The sequence below is a fragment of the Ctenocephalides felis genome, unplaced genomic scaffold (assembly GCF_003426905.1).
Source record: "Ctenocephalides felis isolate EL2017-DRISC unplaced genomic scaffold, ASM342690v1 CF-g0.4_SCAFFOLD_01604, whole genome shotgun sequence".
Classification (NCBI taxonomy): Eukaryota; Metazoa; Arthropoda; class Insecta; order Siphonaptera; family Pulicidae; genus Ctenocephalides; species Ctenocephalides felis.
Genome location: NW_020537758.1, coordinates 29,719,314 through 29,733,237, shown reverse-complemented (window position 1 = coordinate 29,733,237; position 13,924 = coordinate 29,719,314). Strand labels below are relative to the sequence as shown.

Sequence of the window (13,924 nt, the reverse complement as noted above, 5' to 3'; positions counted from 1 at the left end):
TATGTTTTCTTATAAATAAATTGTTACAAAAGTTTATTTTTTCTATTGAATATATACTTACTCCCGAATATTAAACTTAAATTAAACATATATATCAACATCAAATTCAAGACTATTCAAAAATATATATATATATAGTTTTATGTCAACGTTTCCAATTATATATAACATGAATGGGTACATATTCTTCAATCCTTATTTTATTCACATTGTAAAATAGTCCGATAACGGTTAATATATATTTTATTATTTGGAAGAGGGGGTCGTTTAAAATTTCCTAAGCTTGAAGAGGGTTGCTATATAAAAAAGTTTAAGAAGCCGTGGTGTAGTGCATTACCATATCCTGATACCATGGATTATTAAAATTTTCCAATTTAACACTAAGATTAATTAATTGTAAGTACTATTTACTATTTTATTTTTTCTTTTCACTCCAATTCAATTATTTAGTTTTAATTTTATTTTTAGTTTCCACTGAATGAAGGCTAGGATTATAGCCGAAACGTATGGATTTAAAATCAATTTTTGAAAGAAATTCATGTTTTTTATATCTATATATTATATATGTATATATATATATATATATATATATATATATATTCATAATATTTAACAAATTAATCATTCTTATTTGTTCAGGAATCAAATTGAATATTGGAACGATTTAAACTAGGCGCCATCTCCCCACGTGCTTGACCCGATCACCGACGACGAAGTTCAGGTCTATGCTACGCGCTTCTGTCGCGTCAAATCTCGTCTGAATCCAATATGGCCGGTACCCCCTGTGAGAAATAGTGAATTTCGTGTAATCGTTAGTCATTTCGGGCGAATTATAAGTAATACAGAATCAAAATGAATAACACGTGTCGTAAGTGATGTTCTCTGTAGCTGCAGCTGAATATTTGTGAAAGTTTCTGTGACTGGTGGTGTGTTTATTTCGGATTAAATAGTAAAAAATTAATCGGTTTCCCATACGCCCATTGTGGCATTATTTTAACATTCTGATTGCCACATCTGATTTATTGTAAAAATGCAAGCTATAAAGTGTGTCGTCGTGGGAGACGGGTAAGCATTTTTGTTTTTAAATATTTCTGTCAAAGCATTATTGAATAACATTGCCAAATAGTGACAGCGTTTGACGTAAGATTTCAAAATGTCTATTTGACATTTGTCCTGATGAAACTATATACTGTAGCACTTGTTATTAATCTTCCCTATTTCGTTAATTCTAATATTAAACGTTAGTCCAAATGGCTATATTGTGTCAATGCATATTCTTACTTCATGAAATTAATTGAAATTGCTAATTTTAAATTTCTAAGCTTGTTTTTTCATTAATAGGAAGAAGTTTTAGAAAACCTGTTGATTTTATTGATGCACCGTAGTAATTAAGTGTTTTCAAACTTAAATATAAATTGTATTAAATATCTTTACACATTAATATCATTTGTATATCTGATTGAAAATCAATTTGATAACAGTTTAACAGATACAATGCAATTAAAGTATATCATCTTTATAATCTTAATAATACTTCAAATTGTTTTGAATGTATATATACTTACATATATATATATTATATATATATATATATATATATATATATATATATATGTCTAATTCTGAATTTGATGTTGACATATGTATTAACAAAGGCTAATAATCGGGCATACTATCAAAGCATAAATTTCATTTAAGAATATATTTTACAATTCATTCAGTTATTATAAAAAATATTTTACAATTCATTCATTATTATAAAAAAATTATAATAGTAAAACAGTACAATTTGCAATAATCAATAATCTTAATAAATAATCCATTGTATGAAGATATGGTAATGTACTACACTACACTATGTAATATAAACATTAAATTTGTAATTATAACAATATTTCACAATTATGCTAACACTAAATTATCACAAAAGAGTAAATGTGCTATATATGTGTTATCTGTAAGTTAGTTGGAGACACAATGTTGAAAGGATTTTTAAAAAAATATTTTTACTCACATTCAAATACGTGTGGAACTAATTGAGAATTTTTTGCTCATTTTTATTGTTTTGTAAGAAGTTTGGATGTACTATTTAGATAAAGAAAGGTTTGTATTGCACAACATATTGAGGTCATTCCTTTTATTTATAGTTTTATCGTTATAAATGGATAAGTACGATCCTTCACAAATTTTTCTTAAATATAACTTTTTTTCCAAAATGTAGAACAGTCGGTTTAAAAAATTCTGTATTGTGTTTTAAATTATTATTGTGGTCCGCGAGCATAGTTTTAAACTGTCTAGTACTTTTTAAATTATTTTTGCAATTTAAATTACTACGTCAATGTAAATTAAATTACAATCTAGGCACTTAATTTGATAGACGGGATTTCTAAGTCGTTCGTTTCGTTATATATATATATATATATATATATATATATATATATATATTTGCTATTTCCCAACTCGTAAAATATTCAAAAAAATTGATTGAAATATCTAAAATATTTTATTTATGTATTTTTGCCATAAATTTCGTAATCTTTGTTATATTTTTTTACAATTAATATGTATATTACATTATGCTGTAATTTCATATAACTTTACGGTACAGAATCATGACTTTTACGGAATATATATTATCTAATTTTATTTTATCGAGACCACTTCCTGATTCATCATGCGTTTAGTCTGAGTGAAATGTTTAAAGAATGTTCTATATTAATGGTTCGTGTGAATTTCTCAAGAATTTTCGTAATACCACACGTTCATTTTTTTATGTTTTTGCAAATCATCGTATAATCTGTTTAATATCATTTGTATTTTGATTGTATCTAAAATGTTTAATGAACAGATGCATACAGCTAAATAAATTAATTAGTCTCTGGGTAATTAAAATGTTCTATTGTTTATTTCAATTAGACCATGCTGGAGAAGAAGAAAGTATATTAAAATTTCTTTTTTCTATATGTGACATGGTGTTCTCTGCAATGTAAATACATATTATATTGCATTGCTTCTCAAAGTTTGACTTATTTGAAGAACTCGTCGATCGAGGATATTTATATATTTTTGATGATGTTCTCTATTGCAATATTGTATTTTCCATATGTATTTAGTTACTTTGCCTCATATGAAATAATATACTTAATCAATAAGAATTAAGATTTATTAATAACATTTTCTACTATTTATTATGGAAAGATTAATGGAGAAATTATTTGGAAATAATTTTTGCTTTTCATCAAAAAGTATGCTTACTTCCTTGTATTTACATGTATAATATTTAACTGAATTTAATTATATATGCTTATGCTTATATGCTTATGTTAACAAAGAACATTTTCCAATTTTCTAACAAAAAAAAAAAATCAAATCAAAAAAAAAAATTTCATATCTTAGCAGCACAACTTTTTTTGTGATTGACGAATATACTCATCATGATTTTAATTTGTACCACAAAAAAATATTTGATGTGGGCTCCACAGTTTGAATAGTTCAAATATTTAACAATTCTCGTACTTCTGATCCCTACTTTTAGAGTCAAAAATGGGTATCATGTAGAAATAAACATCTATTTTTAGGCACCGAATATTGCCCTATTTTTTCCGATAAATACTATATCTGCTTGTTATTTTTGCAGAAGCAAAACTTAGTTATGATTAAAATTCACGAAGTTATGATTTTTTTTTAAAAAAAAGTCCATTTTTCACAAGGTCGCTGGTTACCGAGCATTTTTCAGGTCTTCAAATTTTCTTTGCCTTTTAAAATTATATGCTGTCCCATTGTAGATAGTTCAAATTTTATTTTCATTTATTTTTATTAAATCAAGACAAAAGTTTGCCCACGGTGAGCATTTAAACACCGCTGGGGTCTGTTGGACCCCGGCTGAGGTGTGTACAAGAAGGGTTGAATATACATAATCCAAAAATCCAAAATAAACTTATCTAGATTTCTCTTTAAATCTAAGTCTGGGAAATAATTTTTAGCGATGTGGTTAATTTATCTCCATTGGAGAGGTGACTCGTGATTGTGTTTTGATGATTCATGTCATCAACAGTCCCGTCCTGCTTTTCATTCTGTTGACATGCGGCCAATTGTTAACGTAAAAGTTCATTCACAGTCTAATAGGATGATGCATGTAAAACCATGTGCAAATTATAAATCCGCAAGTCGTATTGTGTTTATATTAATTGAATTGGATTGTGCTATTTATACACTCCAATACTAACTGATTAATGAGCCCAATTTCAGAAAATTTTGATTACTGTGTGCAATTTGTTACGTTTATGACTTTTTTGTAATTATAATTTAAACTAGTGGGGTGTATGGCAACGTGCCTTAAGGCAAATTGCTGGAACTTCCCGTACCGTAACGAAATGTTCGAGGAATTTTAAATGTTTTCAAATAGATTATTATTAATATTGTAACATTGTAAAGTTAAAATATTTATTTAAAATAAATTAGAACTATAGTCAGAATTAAAAATAAAATTTGAATTATTTTCGATATACAAATTTTTTTTTTGAAAAAAAAAGTTGAAACAAAATTTTTTTTCCAAAATCAATTATTTTGTTAAAAACAAGCAGAAAGTTCTTTGAATCATTTAAATCGGACGCTTAGTTCTCTGAAAAACTGCCATTTTTTGCACATTTAGCTCCGTATTTTCGAAATGGCTGGGCCTGCCTTTGCCAAAATCTGATAAACACTTCTCTCAATCATTACTAATTGAATGTTTTTTAGAACATTCAAATCGGATGCTCCGTTCTCTCAAAAACTCGATTTCTATTTTCTGCACTCTTTGCTCTTTATCTGCGTAACTGCTAGACCTGTCCTTGCCAAAAACTAATCAGCTCATTTCCCTATCAATAGGAATCGAATATTTTTTGAACCATTCAAATCGGTTGATCCGTGCGCCCGAGGACGTGACTGGAAATTTGTATCAATAGATACATACACACACACACATCCATTTTTTGTGAGGTATGCCAAAACGTTCAGAAACCTTCAAAACGTCGAGAAATGTAAAAATTTTCAATTTCGATTTTCGGCCCATTACAATAACTTACCCTACGGAATGTTAATAATAAACAGTTATAAACTAGTAGGCACTTAAGTCAATGACTAAAATCAAGGATATGACTAAAATCAATCGATGCGTATTCTGAAAAAATAAAGACTAAAATCAATCGTTTGTGCAAATTCGATTTATTGATTTAAGTGAATCATTGTAACTTGAAGAGAAAATTGTTTATGTGGCACACGTGTTGAGATGTTCTTAGAATCGAGTTGAATTAGATCATGAATTACAAACGTTCAGAAGGTCAGCGTAGATGATTCCTTAATGACGACAACCGTTCGCAGATCAGGCGGGTATCACACCTAAAATACACATACAGAGACGGTCAACTGTTTCTCAATGCATTCGGGGCATAATTGTTGCTGGAATTACTTCTTGTTTTGTATCCGGTGAATGTTGTGATTCATGTTACAACAAACAACTGACTGCAACTACATTTGAGCTAGATTTTTAATTACTTATTAATAATTGTGTCTATTTTATGTAGTATTGTTGTTAATATTATCTTTGGTTATAAGGCAATCAAAAATTGAATTCGCACAAGCTATCGTATTGCGGAGCAATAGTATTTTGATTAACTTTTCACAGGATAAGCTATAGTAATTGCAAAAAAATGAAAATGAATATTGTTGGATATCTTTACGTTCGAAAGTTTCTAAACATTTTGGCATATATTTATGTGTAATATGTATGTTCGGATACAAGTTTTTGTCCACGATTTCATGAGCACTGATCAACCCATTTGAATGATTCAAAAAATATCACATTCCTGTTGATCGGAAGACGTGCTGATTAGCTTTTGGCAAAGGCAGGTCTAGCCGTTTTAGAGAAATAGGACAAAGAGAGCAACAATCGGAAAATTAAGTTTTTGATAGGAACATCCTATTAGAATTATCCAAAAAATGATTTGTTTGACTTACTTGTAGTCGAGTATCGGTTTTGATATATTGAATGTTGTAATAAAACATGTTTATGTTGATGAATGAGACCATAAAACTAATAAATGTGTAGTATACACATAGACCAGTCGACAGATAAAAAATGATTAAAATATTAATTATTACCACATATCAGCTTTTTATATGGTACTAGCAAACCGGGCGAACTCCGTTTCACCACCACATGGTTTCATTTTATGTAACATTTTGTTTGGTGATTAAAAGATGAAGAAAAAAATTGTCTGCTGTTGAATTTGAATAAAAAATTGCACAATACACCTGATTGATTTGATGGTTTCCAATTGAAATGTTAGGAAACGAATTACTTTTTTTGCACAATTTTACAGTGAACACAATGCCGGTTTGTCACATGAAATTCACTGAGCAAAGAACAATGATTAGCTGTCAAACATATGAGTAGCAGTCAAACAAAAAATATTAGTTTGTAGTACATGCTAAGTATGAGTTGACGCTGTATGTGAAAAAAGAAATAGTGTTTTCCGCTTTTCTGTTAAAATCTTTCTTCAATTTTCTTTGCTATAAACCTCAAGGAGTCCGAGACCTTTCCAACGAATGCAAAATCGTCGAAATCGGTTCGTGCGTTCTGGAGTTCGTCAGGAAGGAAAACCTGACTTATTTTTAATTAATAGATAATTTTAACCAAAGCTTTCATCGTAGGAATCAAAGCAACAATTAGATCGTGCGTTATTTAAAAATATTTGCATCTCAGTTACACAAATACAAATTGATTTTATATTTATAGATGAACCAAGCATTTATTTCTTTATTACACTTTAATAAATAAATTTTGTTTGAGAAACTCTGCTCGGAATTTTTGTATACAAGTAAAGTGCCACTAATTTATGAGTACAACGCCCTACTAGTACAATTAGATACATGAAATGCATAATATATTTTAACGTACGTACATAGATTGATTTAGAATTACATTACTTTGAAAAAATATCCCAATATTGGTCACATGTTATATATTAACAACGTGTTATATTTAGAATATTGGTACAAATATGTTCATTTTGTACTCAATTATCACTTTAACGCAAAGAAATTTGAGTTAATACACTGTAGGTTTTTTTTTTGTAAATCTCTATAAACGGAGAATCTTTTTATAATGGGCCAGTGTTCAAAGAACTTTGCATATTTGAACACCGGCAATATAATAATTGCATATCATTCTTATGATTTTTCCCCAGTAATGCAGTATTAAAAAGAACTTGTGATCATTTTTTATGATTACTTCTCAATTATTTTACGTGTATTTTTTAAAAAATGTACTAAAAATATTGGTGTATTTTATTTTGTGGCGTTTATTAAGACAGTAATGTCAGTCAACAATGTAAGGAATAGTACCAACGCGTGTGGCATTTATATGTCATGTTAATAGATTTATCTCACATATGAGTTCATTACTGCTTCTGTGCATGAGATAGATAAATATTATAGAGTTACAACATTAGATAATTTCAATACCCGTGGGTGTCTGGTTCTGTTTGGCATTGGCGGAAATTGAAAAATCATTACATTAGATCTATTATTGGTTTCAAGTTCAATAGAATCGATAATTGATTCCACATTGAGAATTGATCACTACTTATATTACTAGGTAGTACTACTACGTGGATGTTTTTTTTAGTAAAAAGCCTAAAGCAAAAAGTTTTGATATAAATCTAGATATTTTAATCAATACTCAATCTAATTAAGTAGTAAAAAATGCTTTTTGTATTTCACCAGTTTAATCATAAGTTTCCAGAACCAAAACAAAACAATCACATATTTCCTATTCTTTACGCTCAAGGTAAATGTTCGACTTATACTTGTGATAAGTATTTATCCATTGTTTTTTATCTTTATTAAGTTTATAAATAATATTTATAATGAAATATGTATAATAAAAAAAACATTCCGCAGTCTTCAAGATAACAAAGAAAATAAAATATAATCTATACACAGTTTTATCTGCAAATGTGGGATATATTCTGATATGTTTAATATAAATTACTGCAAGAACTAGACCTGGAAAAATATAATAATAATAGTTTATCTTGTATGACGAACGCGCGTTTGTTATTAATTTATAATAGTTTATATTAATTAATTTATAATAGATTATATTATTCAGCCTCTAGTCGTATATATTTATTTTTTGTATGTTACTCTAATCTATAGCGTTAAATATATATTTTACCATTATACAAATTTAATATTAGAGACGCTATTTGTTGCAATATATCGAAATAATAACTTTTATGATAAAGCTTTCATAAAAGACAAGTTCTTTGGACCACTTTGTTTTACTATATTTGCCAAAGTTCTTTAGTATGGAATCTCTAAAAGAGAGGACTATATTTTAAAAGGTACATCTGTTCAAATTACACAAAAATGTTTATTTGAACACATGAAAGAGGCCACATGAAATATTTCACATGAGTTTAGTATTAGTTAAACAACGTAACTTGTATCGAAACAATCTTTACAATAGAGTCTATCAATGTTAATGTTGCAATAAAAAACGTAATAAAAAAACGCTATAAGAATTGAGATAGGAAATTGCCTGAAGGTCTAAAAACTAAAATAAAAAATAAAATAAACTTGGAAAAGGCAATCCAGAATGATGCTGCGCCGATAGCTATCATACTAAAAAGGAGATTCTTGCTGCAAGTAATGTTTAAGTTACAAAATTAGCTAGCAATACTTTATTGCATGTTTTAGTCTAATATATTTGTCAATTTTACTAAAAATAAAGAACAAGATCTAATTAGTTAACATCATGTACTTTATCCTCAGACGAATCTTCATTACACACTTTATTAAGTAGCTCGTTACTTGCGTGGTTCAATTGCGTCATGTTAAAATTAGCACCAGAGATCTCTTATACGGGACAAGGTCTGCTTGTAAAGTTTCAATACTCACCTTAATGAAGAATTAACTTTTATAACGTAAATACTAGGGATTTTTTATTATTATTATTATTATTATTTTTACAGTAATCAGAACCTTACGTCCTATGAGCTGTTGGGCTGAAACTTCTCCTTACTTCGTATTTTTAGATGGTAACCCAATGGTTAATCCATCCATATTTGATGATTTTTGTATTAGAATTAATCCAATAGGGCTGACTTTTTTATTGGTGCAGCAATGCCGGGCAAGGGCTATTTTTACTTGGAAACATATTGCTATCTATATTTCCAAGTGAAAATCGTTGCCGCTGCTGTCTGACAACAGGCTGCTCGAAGTGGGTATCGAACCCGGGACCTCTGAAACAAGAAATACTAGGGATTAACTTTTTATTTCATGAACGGTGAAGATATCCATAAATTAACCCTTCAGACTCGGTTGCCGCCGCTCCGTCGACAAAATATATACAAATTCCGGAATTTGCGAGTGGCAAGGGTTTTTTTTTTCAAACGTAATTGTAAAAAGTAATGGTTGTAAGTTATATTATTTTGAGAGTAGGGTGTTCATCTCTTATTTCCAACTCTGCCATCTTGATATCAAGTAGTAGGGATATCAGTTTGTTCTTGAAAATGCAGATTACCAAGACATTTGCGAGTAGATATAGCCCTTTTCCGGCTAATGCTGTTTTAAATTAACTTTATCATTATCAGAGAGTATTAGAGAAATTCTAATAATAATAAATACATTAAACATGGATAGGCCAACCCTTGGGTTGCTTTCTAATACGCGGCGTTGTAAAAAGGAAAGTTCAACACTACATCAAACTGAGAAGTTTTATTTGCTAAACAATTTTATTGAAAGTAGTATTTGTCTTTTGAAATAATGATCTAAATGTAGTATTATCTTGAGTATAGAGTTTTATCAGTGGTAATCACTGTAGATAAATAGCTTTTAGCATGTGCTAATTCATATCATATCTTATTTATATTATTGATAAAGCATATAAATTGTCATCACGTATTGGCGCATATTAATATGAAATATTTATTTATAAATTCTTGTATATTACGAAACGGTTTTAATGAAACGCAATGATGTCCGGAAAAAGTCTTTTTTCTTGTAGTTTTCAAGTTATGAATGGCAGCTTTTCATTAGATATTGAATAATTCGAATATTTGACAGGTTTTTCGATGATTTTTTTATTTCATTTTCTTTGACAATTGATTCAATACGTTTTAGCTAATATTTTTTTAGTTTCAATTGCTATAAAAATCACTATTCGATACATATAGTATTAATAATTTTAAAACGAAAATAATTTCAGCAGATAATTATAGATATATATATATATATATATGTATATATATATATGTATATATATATATATGTATATATATATATATATATATATATATATATATATATGTTTGTAATCATAAGAGATGCCAATTCACTAGTACTCGTATAAACGCCTTGTATTCTCTCAACAATGATCACACTAGTCAAAATCCATATCGCGTTTTTGCATTAACAAGAACAGTACAAGTGTATATGATGAATTTTTATATTTTATCTATTTATTGATATTAATAGAAATCTTTTCATCTTTTACAGAGCCGTCGGTAAGACATGTTTGCTGATCAGTTACACAACAAATGCCTTTCCTGGCGAATACATACCCACAGTGTAAGTCTCCACATTAGTAATCATAAATTTAAAAAATCTCATTTTATGAGATTCTTTCAATTATACATATTTCCCGCAAGATCAATAAAATTTACATAAAGAGTGATAATCTCTACCATAAACTAGCTAAAACAACTACTCTATAGCGAATATAGATAGATCCTGACTTTATTATATTAATGCAGTCGAATAACAAATTGTTTGAACACTCTTAATCTTTATAATATTTACAGATTAGATAGATTCTATTTTTTTTATTTCTTTTCTCAGATTTGACAACTACTCTGCCAATGTTATGGTCGATGGTAAACCGATCAATTTGGGATTATGGGATACAGCAGGTCAAGAAGATTACGACCGTCTCAGGCCACTTTCCTACCCTCAGACTGACGTATTCCTGATTTGTTTTTCACTGGTGAATCCAGCATCATTCGAGAACGTACGCGCCAAATGGTATCCAGAAGTGCGGCACCATTGCCCGAACACGCCGATAATACTCGTCGGAACGAAGCTCGATTTGCGCGAAGACAAGGACACTGTCGAAAAGTTAAAGGATAAAAAATTAGCACCTATTACATATCCACAAGTGAGTAAAATTAAAACACTGTCGAAAAATTAAAGGATAAAAAATTAGCACCTATTACATATCTTATATATGAAAGTATATTTTGGTAGCAACAGCAATAGGACATCATAGCTGTTAATAATTACAGATTTATATTCGTAATTATACAGAATCTGATTCAATAATTATAGACATTTCTTCTTGTATATTAGGTAAACTATTACACTTAAACGAAAGGATATGAAAATATTTTTTATTTCACTCAAATTCGAATATATTATCTGTATGCAATTTTATATACAGGTAACCTCCGCACTATATGATACAAGCGAGCTATTGGTGGAATTGGAGAAAAATATGGTTATGACATTTTGTAAAATTTTATAATTAGCGAAATTTAATATATAGTTTTGTACATGGAAATTTCTTCATATATATTTAAATATTTCCATACATATTAATATGGATTCACTTTGACATGGTTTGAGAATTGAGAGCATTCTCCTTACAAAACCGTATTTTTAGAGTACAGCCAAAACCTATTACAAGCAAATTTTAGCGAATTTATATGTATAGTAGAATCACTGGACAATAGACCAATGAACATAATGAAACTATACTGCAAAAGATAAGTTATGTCATGGTTCTATTGAACAAAAGCCTCGACTTATCCAAATGTCATATTTACACCCTCTTTCTGTACCAGTCCTTTGTTTCATATGACCAGGTAGTTTTCTTATAACCGATGTTACCCGTATATTTGAAAGTACGTTATACAAGAGACTATGAAATATTTGTAAGGCTGTGATGTGTATAAAATTGAATCCAGGAATGCCTTTCCCATTAAATGTGTGAAGTACCAAATTTTTTTTTCTGTTCCAGGGCCTGTCGATGGCAAAAGAAATAGGCGCTGTTAAATATCTAGAATGTTCAGCGCTCACGCAGAAAGGACTAAAAACAGTTTTCGATGAAGCGATACGGGCTGTCCTTTGCCCGGTGCTTCCGGTTAAACCGAAAAGAAAATGCGTTTTGCTCTAGGGACGCAGCGGACGAAAATAGGGTAGCACAAGTGCAAAAAATAAATAATTTAGACGGAGATTTACAAATGAATAACAAAAGGAAGAGCTTACGCTTTCTTTCCCAACGACAGACACAATCGAATATTAATACAAATTACATATTAACATATGGTGTTCAAATCACTCTCCCATTAATATTTTTTTAAATATAGCCATTACGCACAATAATTTATTTTAATGCCAATTATTGTAGTAAGAAGTATTCACTACTATCATCTTTCAAAGAATTTCAGGCACTTACATAAAACAAAGTAATAAAATCATTTTTATTTACCTAGTTTTGTGCGAAATTAAAAAACAGAAATTTTCTCATTATGGTTTCATATGATCACTAAATAATAATAAGTTGGGTACTTGAATATTGACTGAGAATTTATATATCTAACGATTTTTGACGCGTATTCTTAAATTGAAATATAAATATAAAATGTTGAATAAAATCTTTTGAAAAAATTAAATAAAATTCATTGACCACCATGTATATTTGGTAACCATCAAATGCGCACAATATGTCAAACTGCTTTTATTACGCGCGGAAAGTTAATAAAGGGTAAAATAATCTACAATTTACGTAAATTAAGATTCACCGTAGTCTTTTTAATAAAACAACTGAGAAATTAATCAGTAGATAAATTATAATCGAACCAACAGGCATAAATATTTTAGCCACGATCAATTGATTTAATAATAATGTTTGTATATTAATATTATGTATTTGTATAGTAAATTTTATAATATTTTTTTTGCACATAGACATATCTATATTCATCCATATTATTGGTAGCAACGAACGATATAGTTTTATAGTTTGTTATATATTTTTATATTTATATAGTGTTAGAAAAAGCACTTACAATTTTCCAATTATTCTCTTATTGTACCATCCGCCCAATAGAATTTAGAAAATTAATATTATAATTACTGTGACTTCATGTTCAGACATCAATGTTGAATATAACGAATATAAAATATATTTAAGTAAAATATATTAAAAATAAATTCAAAACTTGCTGTACATATTAGATGTTTCAGTGGATAATCATCGGTGAAAATTAGTGCATGTTGTGTTATGTGATTCCATACATAATTGTATCATTGTTGACTGGGAAAAATTATATCATCTTTGCTACCAAAATTATATCATAAATGTTTGTCCAAATCCAATTCCATATTTCCATATAATCAATGTATCATTAATAATAAAAAAAATCTGTATTTTTGTTTCAATTTTCAAACATGTGGTGGATAGTATGACTATATTTTTTTTGCTTAATATGTTCCTGTATTTAAATGAATTTTCAACAAAAGTTACAGGCAAACATTTAATATAATTATCACTTTTTTATTTCTTTTTTAATATTTGTTTTATACTGACAATGTTATATCCATTAGGACCACTTTGCATAAATTTCGTTTCCTGTTATGTTAATTGATAAATTTATATAATAAATATTTTAAATTGTAAATAGAAAATAGTTACACAAATCTTTGTTTGGAAATTATTTTGTAAATATGCTCTAGTAAAATGTTGTAATTCTTATGTAATATTAATATGGAAGAAATGAAGTTCTTCAATACTTTAGATTATGAAATTATTTTTAGATAACTAAAATATTCCTTTGAAGTATGCTTATGTAGAATAAATTTTATTAACTGCGTTGTAGCT

At 28.5% G+C, this 13,924-nt stretch overlaps 1 protein-coding gene across 1 annotated transcript; it reads left to right on the top strand.

The window, feature by feature from the left end:
• Positions 1-920: 920 nt before the first annotated feature.
• On the top strand, positions 921-12,478 carry LOC113373235 (ras-related protein Rac1; the record flags this gene model as incomplete). Its single annotated transcript, XM_026613538.1, is given in 4 exon segments — positions 921-1,065; positions 10,543-10,614; positions 10,885-11,200; positions 12,062-12,478. Coding segments are annotated over 4 exon segments (579 nt in total). The 5' UTR covers positions 921-1,030.
• Positions 12,479-13,924: the final 1,446 nt, after the last annotated feature.